Genomic DNA, 12,147 nt, shown 5'->3' on the forward strand with positions numbered 1-12,147 from the left:
ACCAGTATAAATTGTTTCCATTCCTGCCTCGGTGTGTCATAAAATCAGAATATTTCCCTCAAAACTAAGAGTGTATTACGGCACCACAGAGAACACTGGATCAGGCCTTCAAATGACCTAACTGTATGCTTCCTCAGTGGTTGATACAAACATCCTGTCCAAGTACTAAAAATATGGGCATTAATATGGTTTTGGAGATATATAAGTATCATATCCAAATTGGATCCCTTGATCAATGGGCAGATAGAAATATAGAAAGCTTGGTCTTCATATAAATGTCCTAGGAGACTGCCTCTACCCAAGGCAACAAGTGGAATTTGTTTCTTCAGAGTGTGAATTAGCTGCACTTCAACAGAGGCCCTTAGAGAATGCATTCGAAAGGCTGGATTTTAGGACCCATTTCATTAATTTTGATCTATTAACAGGACAGGAAAACGAGGAACTGGCTTCCTTGTCAGATGAGACAAAGTGTCAGTAAGACAAGATATGTCTTTAAAACAAAAATAGAAGACAGAATGGAAAGCTAGTCTTGATCAATCCTGTATTTTCCAGACTGAGAAGCAAATTTTAAACTACCACCAAAAAGCATGGCAAGTTGAGGCACTAATACATATGTTATCCAGGTCCTACAGGTACTTTGGACCTCCTATTCTGTGTCCAGGTGTGATTCAAGCTTCAACTAAACTGGCAAACTCTCATATGATCAAAGATCCATGAGCAGCCCTGATATCAAAAATAAAGCCACCAGACACTATGAATGACTGAAAACAATAATTCTCTTACTACAATAATTACCAGCATGCCTCTCTTACCCAACACACTCTCTATTTCCATGGATTGTGAATCATATGCTATCAACTATGTGTACCCCCTGGAAATAAATTAAGTCATTGTTGTCACAGATCCAATGAAGGGAGTGATTTTTAACTTTTACTATTGGGGAAGTTTTAAAATATGACTACAAATTCTATAATACTCCTCCCATTGAGAAGGGATGTCTCAACCTTGAATATGAGTGGGTTTGTTACTGCTTTGAACCAATACAGTACAGTAGAAGTGATACTACATGATATCCCACATGAATGCTTGAATTCCTGACCCACAAAATCATAAGATAAAATTAAATTGTTTTCATTTAAGCCACTAAGTTTTGTAATAGGTTGTTATAAGCAATAGACAATTAGAAAAGCTAATTCTGGTTTCACAGAGGTACAGTTGCCAGTTTTTCACATTCCAAGGCAGATTTTCTTGCATAAGCAAGTGTGCTAGTAACTTCTCACAGAGTTAGAGAATAAAGCTACTATTTTCATATGTTTGGCCCTGTCTCAGTCTAGAAAAGTGGTAGTACATGATTCACTTACATTGGAGTCCACAGTTTTCCCCTAATAACATTGGAAATACTTTCCCAAAAGAAACAGATACTTTCCGCCAGAACGTAGAGCTAGAAATGTAGAAGAATGTCACACTGAGGCTTGGCTTTTTATTTTATTTTTTTGCTTTTCAGGGCTACACGCAAGGTATGGAAGCTCCCAGGCTACAGCAACGCAGGAACCGAGAAACATCTGTGACCTACACCAAAGCTCATGGCAACACCAGATCCCTAACCCACTGAGTGAACCCAGGAATCGAACCCACGTCCTCATGCATACTAGTTGGATTCATTACCACTGCACCACAATAGGAACTCCCTTGCCTGTTTTTTTTAATATTTGGTTTTATCCTTAAACTCATTAGAAGTCTAACAACCATGAAAAAAAAAAAAGCACTTTTGGAGATCCGGTCATGGCGCAATGGAAATGAATCCGACTAGGAACCATGAGGTTGCAGGTTCGATCCCTGACCTCGATCAGGCATTGCTGTGAACTGTGGTATAGGCCGCAGATGCAGCTCAGATCTGGTGTTGCTGTGCCTGTGATGTAGGCCAGCAGCTATAGCTCCGACTGGACCCCTAGCCTGGGAATATCCACATGCCCTAAAAATAAAACAAAACAAAGAAAACCCTTTTAAGTAAACTTGGCCTTAATTCCCTTTCTGATCATGGCATCCATTTTGTTAGCTCTCTACGAGGAAATCTCCTACCTATTATCTCAGAGTAAAACCCCCAGCATAACAAATCAAAACTAAAATGAGATATCACCTTACACTAGTCAAAAAGACCATCATTTAAAAATTCTACAAATAACAAATGCTGAAGAGGGTGTGGAGAAAAAGGAGGCCTCTTACACTGGTGGTCGGAATGTAAATTGGCACAGCCACTTATGGAGAACAGTATGAAGCATCCTCAAAAAACTAAAAATAGAACTACCATATGATCCAGCAATCCCACTCCATGGCATATATCCGGACAAAATCATAAGTTGAAAAGATACATGCACCCCAATGTTCACTTCAGCACTATTTACAATAGCCAAGACATGGAAGCAATCAAAATGTCCATCAACAGATGAATTGATTAAGAAGAAGTGGCACATATATACAATGGAATACTACTCAACCATAAAATGAAATAATGGGAGTTCCCACTATGGTTCAGTGGTAACAAACTCTAGCCTGGGAACTTCCTTGAGCCACAGGTGCAGCCTATTTTAAAAAAAGAAGGAAGTAATGCCATTTTCAGCAACATGGATGTACCTAGAGATTATCACACTAACTGAAGTAAGCCAGACAAAAATAAATATCATAGGATATCACTTATCTGTGGAATCCAAAATATGACCGAAATGAACTTATCTATGAAACAGAAAAAGACTCAAAGACATAGAGAACAGACTTGTGGTTGCTAAGGGGAAGCAGTGATGAGGGAGGGATGGACTGGGATTTTGGGATTAGCAGCTGCAAACTATTATATATAGAATGGATATACAACAAGGTCCTATTGTATAGTACAGGGAAATTTATTCAATATCCTATGATAAGCCATAATGGAAAAGTATATATAACATATATTATATATTATATATAATATAAATATATATAACATATTTAATAATATAAATATTATTTAATAATATTTAACCATATAAATATAACATAAATATATTATATATATTATACATATATATCTATAAAGCTGAGTGATTCTGCTATACAGCAGAAATTATTGCAATATTGTAACATTGTAAATCAACAACACTTCAATAAAAAGAACTCCCCAGCATTACGTGACATTCTAAATATATTAGCGAGTGTATCTAATCTGGTTCCAAATGAATAAAGCCAAACTAGAAATGTCATTTAGCAGAATAGAGATGGCATTCAATCCAGTAGTGCAGGATTGTTCAGGAATTTTTGATGGTTAACCAATTGCCAAAAGAAGGCACTGAGGGTACACTGCTTTAGGTCATTCTTAGAAGTCCTCAAAGACAGACCTTACCATTGCCAAAACAGGACTTTCAGAGTCAGAGGGCATCTAGGCATCTTAATAATTCAGAAAGTCTGTGATCCAAACTTTTAAAGGCCACCTTATGAGGTACTACAATCTCCCCCATGGTACTGTTTAAGAAATAAAAGCTGGGGTACTCCCCTTAATTTATTCCCTCCATAGTTCCTTACACAATTTAAAATTCATTTATGAGAATGACTAAACATTTGCAGTCATCATATGCTAGGGCTGTGAACTTCCTTCTTGTTCTACTAAAGCTTCTTTTGGGCTCTTCTTATTAGAAACTATAAAAAGCTGTTTAACATCTCCCAGATTATCCATATTGAGGTACAAATGTCCTTTTACCACAATTCCAGGAAATGGGAGAGGTGCAGTCAAGCAATGAATTCCTGGCATGCCATAAAATGCCTTCATTGAAACAACATTCACAGCCTTGCTGGAACTAAATAGTAAATGGGGCGCCAACACTCAATACATGATTGAAGAACTTTGGGCACAACATAATTCGAGAAGAAAATGAGTCAGTCCTGTGGAAAATGGCCAGCAAGAATGGTGAGAAAAATATCTCAAAAAGTGAATCATACTTCAATATTCTAGAGCTTTGTAATTGCATAAATAAAAGAGATCAAGAAACAAGTAGGGCTGAGAGAGATTTCTAGTGATGTTAATTAAATAGGGATGAATGCCTCTGAGATCAACATTAGTAGCCAGATACAAACTCTTTCAAGAGAACAAAACATTTAGAAGAATGTGGATTGGCTAGTGGGATGTCTAACAGGGTCTGGGGAAACTACCCACATTGGCCTCTCCTAAGCACTTTTAGAAGAAAATCTTTTGAACAAAGAAAATCCCCAAGTCAATTTTCCACCAACAGAATCTTGGGGGCAACAAAAGATAACTAGAAACATTTATAAAATGAGTGCTTTTTGCTATTTATAAAACATTTCCATATTGATTTTCTTATTTGAAGTACTTACAACAGCCTTGGGAAGTGGGAATTAATTTCCTCACCTTACATAAAAAGAAATAGACTCAGAGAAATAAAGTGGTTAGTATGAAGTCAACAAGTTAATGGCACATCCATTATTAGAGCCTAAATCCCTAATTCCCCTGTTTGAGAGCCCTGCACTCAATCTTAATTCTCTAGAAGCCTAGATTAAATGGTAGCAGTATTCTGAGAAGCCAGTACCACACTGTTGAAAAGGAAGGTGACTATTCCACAGCAAAAGAAATAAAAGCAAAAATAAACAAGTGGGACCTAATTAAACTTAAAAACTTTTAGACAGCAAAGGAAACAATCAGCAAAATGAAAAGAAAACCTATGAAATGGGAGAAAATATTTACAAACTATGCATCTGACAAGGGGTTAATATCCAAAATATACAAAGAGCTTATACAACTCAATATCAAAAAATAAAATAAAATAAAAATATTGGCAGAAGACCTAAACAGACATTTCTCCAAAGACATATAGATGGGCAACAGTCACATGAAAAGATTATTAACATTAATAAATTATTGGAGAAGAGAAAATCAAAGCCAAAATGAGGTATCACACCTCACACTGGTCAGAATGACCATCAACAAAAAGAAATAATCAGTGTTGGTGAAGGTGTGGAGAAAAGGATGTCCTCACACATTGTTAGTGGGAATGCAAACTGGAACAGCCATGATGAAAAAGAGTATAGAGGTTTCTTAAAAAAATTAAATAAATATAGAACAACCATATGACCCAGAAATCCCATTCCCAGGTATATATTCAGACAAAACTATAACTTGAAAAGACATATGCACCCCAATGTACACAGCAGCACTATTTACAATAGCCAAGACATGAAAACAACCCAAGTGCCCATCAACAGACAATTGGCTTAAGATATATACACACACATACACACACACACACATATACACACACACAGAATGGATTATTAGCCACAAAAAGAATGAAATGTTGCTATCTGCAGCAACACAGATGGGCCTGGAGATTATTATACTAAGCAAAGTAAGTCAGACAGAGAAAGAAAAACATATATTATATGTGTAAACTTAAAAAATAATACAAATGAACATATATACATAACAAAAGCAGACTTATAGACGTAGAAAACAAACAGAGTTACCAAAAGGCAATGGGAAAGAGGAGGAATAAATTAGGAATATAGGATTTGACAGACACAAACAGCTATACATAAAATAGATAAGCAACAAAGATTTACTGTATAGCACAGGGAACTATACTCAACATCTTATAATAAATGATAATGGAAAATAATCTGTAATATATGTGTGTGTATATATATATATATATATATGTATATAAAAAACTGAATCACTGTGTTGTTACCTCTGAAACTAACATAATATTTAAATCTATGATACTTTAAGAAGTTTTTAATTCTGTAAAAAAAAAAGTGTGATATTGCTGAACAGACAGACAAATAGATGAATGGAACAGAATAGAGAGCCCAGATATAGATCCGCGCAAATATAGCCCACTCATCTTTGACAAAGCAAAGGTAATTTAATGGAGAAAGGATAGTCTTTTCAGAAATGGTAAGGAAACAACCAGACATCCATAAGAAAAAACAAGTATCTAGAGACAAACCTTATACTTTCTCAAGAATTAGCTCAAAAGAGGTCATAGATCTAAAGGTAGAAAACAGAATTATAAAACTCCTAGAAGATAACACAAGGGAAAATATAGGTGACCTTTGGTTTGGTGATGATTTTTTTGATACAACACCAAAAGCATGATCCATGCAAGGACTGAAAGGGTGGACTTCATTAAAATTAAAAACTTCTGCTCTACGAAAGACATTGTTAAGAAAATGACAAGATAAGCCACAGACTGGGAAATATTTTGCAAAGCACATTTCTGATAAAGGACTGCCATCCAAAATATACAATGAAATGTTAATATTCAACAATACAAATGGGCAAAAGACCTGAACAGGAGTTCTCATTGTGGCTCAGAGAGTTAAGAAGCCAACATAGTGTCCGTTGGGATACAGGTTCAATCCCTGGCCTTGTTCGGTGGTTTAAGGATCCAGAGTTGCCACAAGCTATGGTGTAGGTCACAGATGCAGCTCCAATCTGGTGTTTCCTTGACTGTGGTGCAGGCTGGCAGCTGTAGTTCTGATTTCACTGCTAGCCTGGGAATTTTCATGTGCCATAAGTGTGGCCATAACAAGAAAAAAAAAAAAAAGACCTGAACAGACACTTCACCAAAGATGGTCTAAAGAGGCAAATAAGTATATGGAAAGATGTTCTACATCTTGTTATCAGGAAAAGAAAGATCAGTATTTGCCGGGGTTTGGATGTCAGAGAAGGAGAAAGGAATCACAGGGGATTTTTCGGGCAGTATGATGAAACTTTGATGGTGAATATATGTCATTAAACATTTACCAATATCCATAAAATATGCAACACAAAGAGTAAACCCTAATGGAACTATGGACTTTAGTTACTAGCATTGTGTTGAAATTTGTTCATTAATTGGAACAAATGTACCACACTTTCGAGATGTTAATAATAGGGGGAACTGTATGGCAGGAGAAAGGGAGTAGGGTTTACACTTAAATAGTGTAAGGATTAAGGGCACCAACCTCCCACCCTGTGCAGTTGAAAGACTGCATATAACTTTATAGTCTGTCCTTCAGTGTCTGAGGATATGCATCCATAGATTCAACCAACGTCAGATCACACACTGCTGTAGTATTCACTGAAAGACATCCACATATAAGTGTACCTGCATAGCTCAAACCCAGTTCAAGGGTCAACTGCATATGAATCTCCCTGTAATTTCCACTCAATTTTCTGTAAAACTAGAACTACTCTAATTATTAAAATCTGTTAAGAAATTAGATTTTAAATGTAAAGAAAATTTCCACATAGATTTATATAAAACAATCACGTCAAATATAAACAAAGCCCATATTATTATTTCTAAAGTTTTCACATTGATTTGAATAAATCATATGTCAAATATAAATGAAGCCCACGTTATTATATTTCTAAAAGCAGAGAAACACATTAATGAATTGATGATTAGTTTAAGAACACTAAAGACCACAATTTTCGTCAACGTGTTCAATAGCCAAATTTAATGTCCTCTGAAATCCTATCTCACTGAAATATATAGACTAATTTCCTTCTACCTAATGCTAAACTCTCAGGGCAGGAGATTGAGCTAGAATAACCAGGGCCATCTCCTGTCTTTATAGTACCCAGGCAATGATGAGACTAAAACTGAAACAACACAGTATCAATCCAGCTAACGAGGACAAGAAAAATGCCCAAGATTAGCCATAATCTTGGCTCCAGCCTCAGTTTAATGACCTACCATCATCATCCTCTCATTTTCTACTTCGTTGAGCAATTCGGCAAATTCCTTGAAGGATTCAGCTGAAAGGATAGAACAAAAGAAAAACCAAATTAATGACCTACTTATATTCCAAAATAATTACAACAGTAAGTTTTTTTAGCTTCCATACCCTCTTAGAGTTACCTAAGTTTTTTGCCTTGTAATGAAAAACTTTAAGATCTATTCTCTTAGCAACATTCAAATAAGCCATACAGCAATGTTAACTATAGTCATCATGTTGTACATTACATCCTCAGTTGTTATTTATCTTAAAACTTTAAGTTTGTACCTTTAACCCCCTATATCCAATTGTCTCAACCACCATGCCCCCCCAGCAATCACAAATTTGATTTCTTTTTCTATGAGTTTGTTTCTTTTTAGAGTCCACATATACATAATACATTACTTGTCTTTCTTTGTCTGACTTATTTCACTTAGTGTGATTCCCTCAAGGGCTATCAATGTTGTTATAAATGACAGGATTTCCGTTTTCATGGCTGAATAGTATTCCAGTGTGTGTGTGTGCGTGTGAGTGTATGTGTTGTGTATGAGTGTATGTATGTATGTCATTTTCTTTCTCCATTCATCTGTCAATGGACACTTTGGTGGTTTTCATGTCTTTAAAATTATATAGGTTATGCTGTCATGAAAATGGGGCTGAAGATATCTTAAACACATTGCTTTTTTGTTGTTGATTGTTAGGACCACACCTATGACATATGGAAGTTCCCATGCTAGGGGTCAAATTGGAGCTGCTTCTGCTGGCCTATGCCACAGCCAACTGCAATGCCAGATCCGAGCTGCATCTGTAACATATGCTGCAGCTTGCAGCAATGCCAGATCCTTAACTCACTAAGTGAGGCCAGGGGTCAAACCTACATCCTCATGGACACTATGTCGGGTTCTTAACTCTCTGAGCCACAACAGGAATTCCTTCAAACCAGTGATTTTGTTTCCTTTGTTAAATAGCCAAATTGGAATTTCAGGATCATAAAATAGCTCTATTTTTATTTTTATTTTTTTAGGAACCTCCCAATTGTTTTCCATAGAGGCTATACCAATTTATATCCACACCAACAGTGCATAATGGTTCCCCTTTGTCCACATTCTTACCAGTATATATCTCTTATCCTTTAATGGTAATCATTTTAACAGTCATTAGATGATATCTCCTCACAGTTGTGATTTGCATTTCCCTAATGATTAGTAATGCTGAGCACCTTTACATGTACATGTCAGCAGTTTCGATATCTTCTTTGGGAATATATCTATTTAGGTCCTTCACACATTTTTAATTGGATTATTGGGGGTTTGGTATCAAGTTGATGGCTTCTTTACATATTTTTGATATTGACCCCTTATCAGATATATGGTTTGCAAATATTATCTCCCATTCCACAGGTTGCAATTTCATTTTCTTGGTCATTTCTTTTGCAGTGCAGAAGTTTGATACAGTCCCACTTGTGGATGTTTTTATCTTGTTGTTTGTGTTTTAGGTGTCAGATCCAACAACTCATTGCCAAGACCATGTTGAAAAGTTTTTACCTTCTATTTTCTTCTAGGAATCTTCTAGGAGTTTTGTGGTTTCAGGTCTCACATTTAGGTCTTTAATCCATATGAAGTTAATTTTTGTGAGTGGTGTAAGATAGGTGTCTAGCTTCATTCTTTTATATGTGAATATGCAATTTTCCCAGCACCACTTATTGAAGAAACTATCTTTATTCCATTGTGTATTTTTGGCTTGCTTGCCAAATATTAGCAAGTATTTATTTGCGGGTTCCCAATTTTGTCCCATTGGTCTAACAGCCTGTATTTAATACTGCACTGTTTTTAGTACTGTAGCTTTAGAATATATTTTGAATCCAGGAAGTGTAATGCTTTCAGTTTTGTTCTTCTTTCTTAGGATTGCTTGAGCTATTTGGGCTCCTTTGTGGTTCCATATGAATTTCAGAATTGGTTTTCTACTTTGGTAAAAAATGCCAACAAAATCCTGATAGGGATTACATTGAGTCCACAGAGAGCTTTAGGTAGTATTGACATTTTAAAAATATTAATTCTTCTCAGTTCCCTTATGGTGCAGTGGGTTAAGGATCTAGAGTTGTCTCTGCAGTGGCTAGGGTCACTGCTGTGGCGCAGGTTCAATCCCTGGACTAGGAACCTCCACTACTGCAGGTGTGGGAAAAAATAATATTAATTCATCCAATCCATGAACATGGAATATCCTTCCATATATTTGTGTCTTCTTCATTATCTTTCATAGTTTTTTTGTGGCTTTCAGTGTAGAAAACTTTTATCTTCTCAGTTAAGTGTGACTACATATTTTATTGTTTGTGTATTATAAATGGAATCATTTTCTTTACTGTTTTTTCAGATAATTCATCATTAGTATATAGAAATGCTACGAAAATTTGTAATGCTGATTTTGTATCCTGTAACTTTACTGATTTGTTGATTAGATCTAACAGGTTTTTTTGGTGGAGTCATTAGGATTTTCTATATATAAAATCCTGTAATTGGCAAATAGAGAAAAATTTACTTCTTCCTTTTGAATTATAATGTCTTTTCTTTTTCTTGCCTGATTACTCAGGCCAAGACTTCCAATACTGTGTTGAACCAGTGTATTGAGAGTAGACACCCATGTCTTGTTTCCCATCCTAGAAAGAGCTTTCAACCTTTCACCATGGAATACAATATTAGCTGCGGGCATGCCATATATGGTCTTTAATATGTTAAGGTACATTCCTTCTGTACCAAATATTCTGAGAATTTTTATCACAAACAAATGTTGTAATTTACCAAATACTTTTTCTGCATTTATTGAGATGATCATATGATTTTATCTTTCATTCTATTCATATGATGTATCACATGTATTGGTTTGCATATGTTAAACTATACTTGCATCCCAGGAATGAATCCCTCTTGATCATGGTGTATGATCTATTTAATAGGATGCTGACTTCTGTTTACTAGCGTTTTTTGAGAATTTTTGTATCTATGTACATCAGAGATAGTGGCCTATAGTTTTCTAAGAGTTCTTTCACAGCTAACATTTCCCTCAATCTTCACAGCCACCTTAGTGTAGCTTGCACTACTCTCATTTCATAGACAAGCAAAGACTAGGGGAAGGATAATGGGTATGCTGTGTAAAGAAAAACAGTACAAGGATCTGGAGACTTGAGTTTGGGTCCCTGCTCACATTACTCATCAACCTAGACAAATTTCTCTAAATTTAGCCCCTTCATGCATCAATTTCCTCATCCATAAAATGAGGATATTACTAATTGTTACTTCACAGTGGGTTTTGGAGATAGAAAATTAAATACTGAATTAACCAACAGATTTTGTAAAGTGTAAAGTGTCGTTTTTCTTAGTATTAAAAGCTGTGTTTGAATAAAAAGAACTTATAACTCAGTAGCCCTGTGACAGGGTATGTTACTCAAACTCTAAGACCCACTTTCCTTACCTAGAAATAATAATTCCTATTTCCCAGGGTTGTTTCATGATTAAAATAAGGTAATATATACACAGCTCCAAGTATACATAAAAGTCTTTTTTAAAATATTAGTTCTGTTCCTTCTTGGATGTAAGGTAGAGATACTCAACACTTGCTACACATTAGAATCATCTGGGGTACTTAAATAAGGAAGCCATATACCTCCTCTGAACAACCGCCCAAATTTACCGGCTAAGTGTCAAAAAGCCTAGTTGGTGACAAAATACAAGTGTAGAGGTGAGTGCCCAGAGGTTAAGTCAGGAAATAAAGCCTAACTACCTGAGAGTATGTTCTTATACTGAAACAAACAAAAAAAATGATTGAACAAAAGAAAATGATAATAAAACTATGCTTTAGTAGTACAGACAGCAGTAAGCCCCAGCTACTTTGTTACTGGTCTTATTTTTAATATATTTAACCACCAGCTCCTTGACCCAATTTTACTGGAATTTGGAAAATAGGTCCAAAACAAAAATGATACTACAAATACAGTAGTAGAAGATACTACTACAGTAATAGAAGATACTCAGATGGTCTTATCCAATTCTTCATGAAATGCTTCAAACCTTAGGCAACATCTACTATTAGCAGCCACCCTGATAACACACCTCTAGTGACAACAGTGGTAACCAACTTGTCTAAGTGTGCCCAGGACTATCATAATTATAAAACTGAATACCCCACATTCCAGTAAAACTCCCAATCCCAGTTTTCCCAGGACTGTCAGTCACCCCAAATGACACGAGTTCACTCTCTGCTGAGGCAGGCCAATCCTCACTTTCAGTATGTCTCCATTAAAAATTCCTTCTTTCATAGTAAGCCTAAAACTGTCTCCATTCATTTTGGTTTTCTTTCCTCTTGGTATAGTGACAAGCTTTTGTGGGATGTTAGACAAGACAGAGA

General features: G+C 35.8%; 1 protein-coding gene across 2 annotated transcripts in view; it reads right to left on the reverse strand.

Moving 5' to 3' along the window:
• The window catches only part of OPHN1 (oligophrenin 1), a 556,237-nt gene that overhangs the window by 311,163 nt on the left and 232,927 nt on the right, over positions 1–12,147 (reverse strand). For both annotated transcript variants that reach the window (XM_047764388.1, XM_047764386.1), the window contains exon 4: positions 7,728–7,789. In XM_047764388.1, coding sequence (XP_047620344.1) covers positions 7,728–7,789 — 62 coding nt within the window. The remainder of the gene's footprint in view (positions 1–7,727; positions 7,790–12,147) is intronic.

Source organism: Phacochoerus africanus, chromosome X, assembly GCF_016906955.1.
Source record: "Phacochoerus africanus isolate WHEZ1 chromosome X, ROS_Pafr_v1, whole genome shotgun sequence".
In the NCBI taxonomy this organism is placed as follows: Eukaryota; Metazoa; Chordata; class Mammalia; order Artiodactyla; family Suidae; genus Phacochoerus; species Phacochoerus africanus.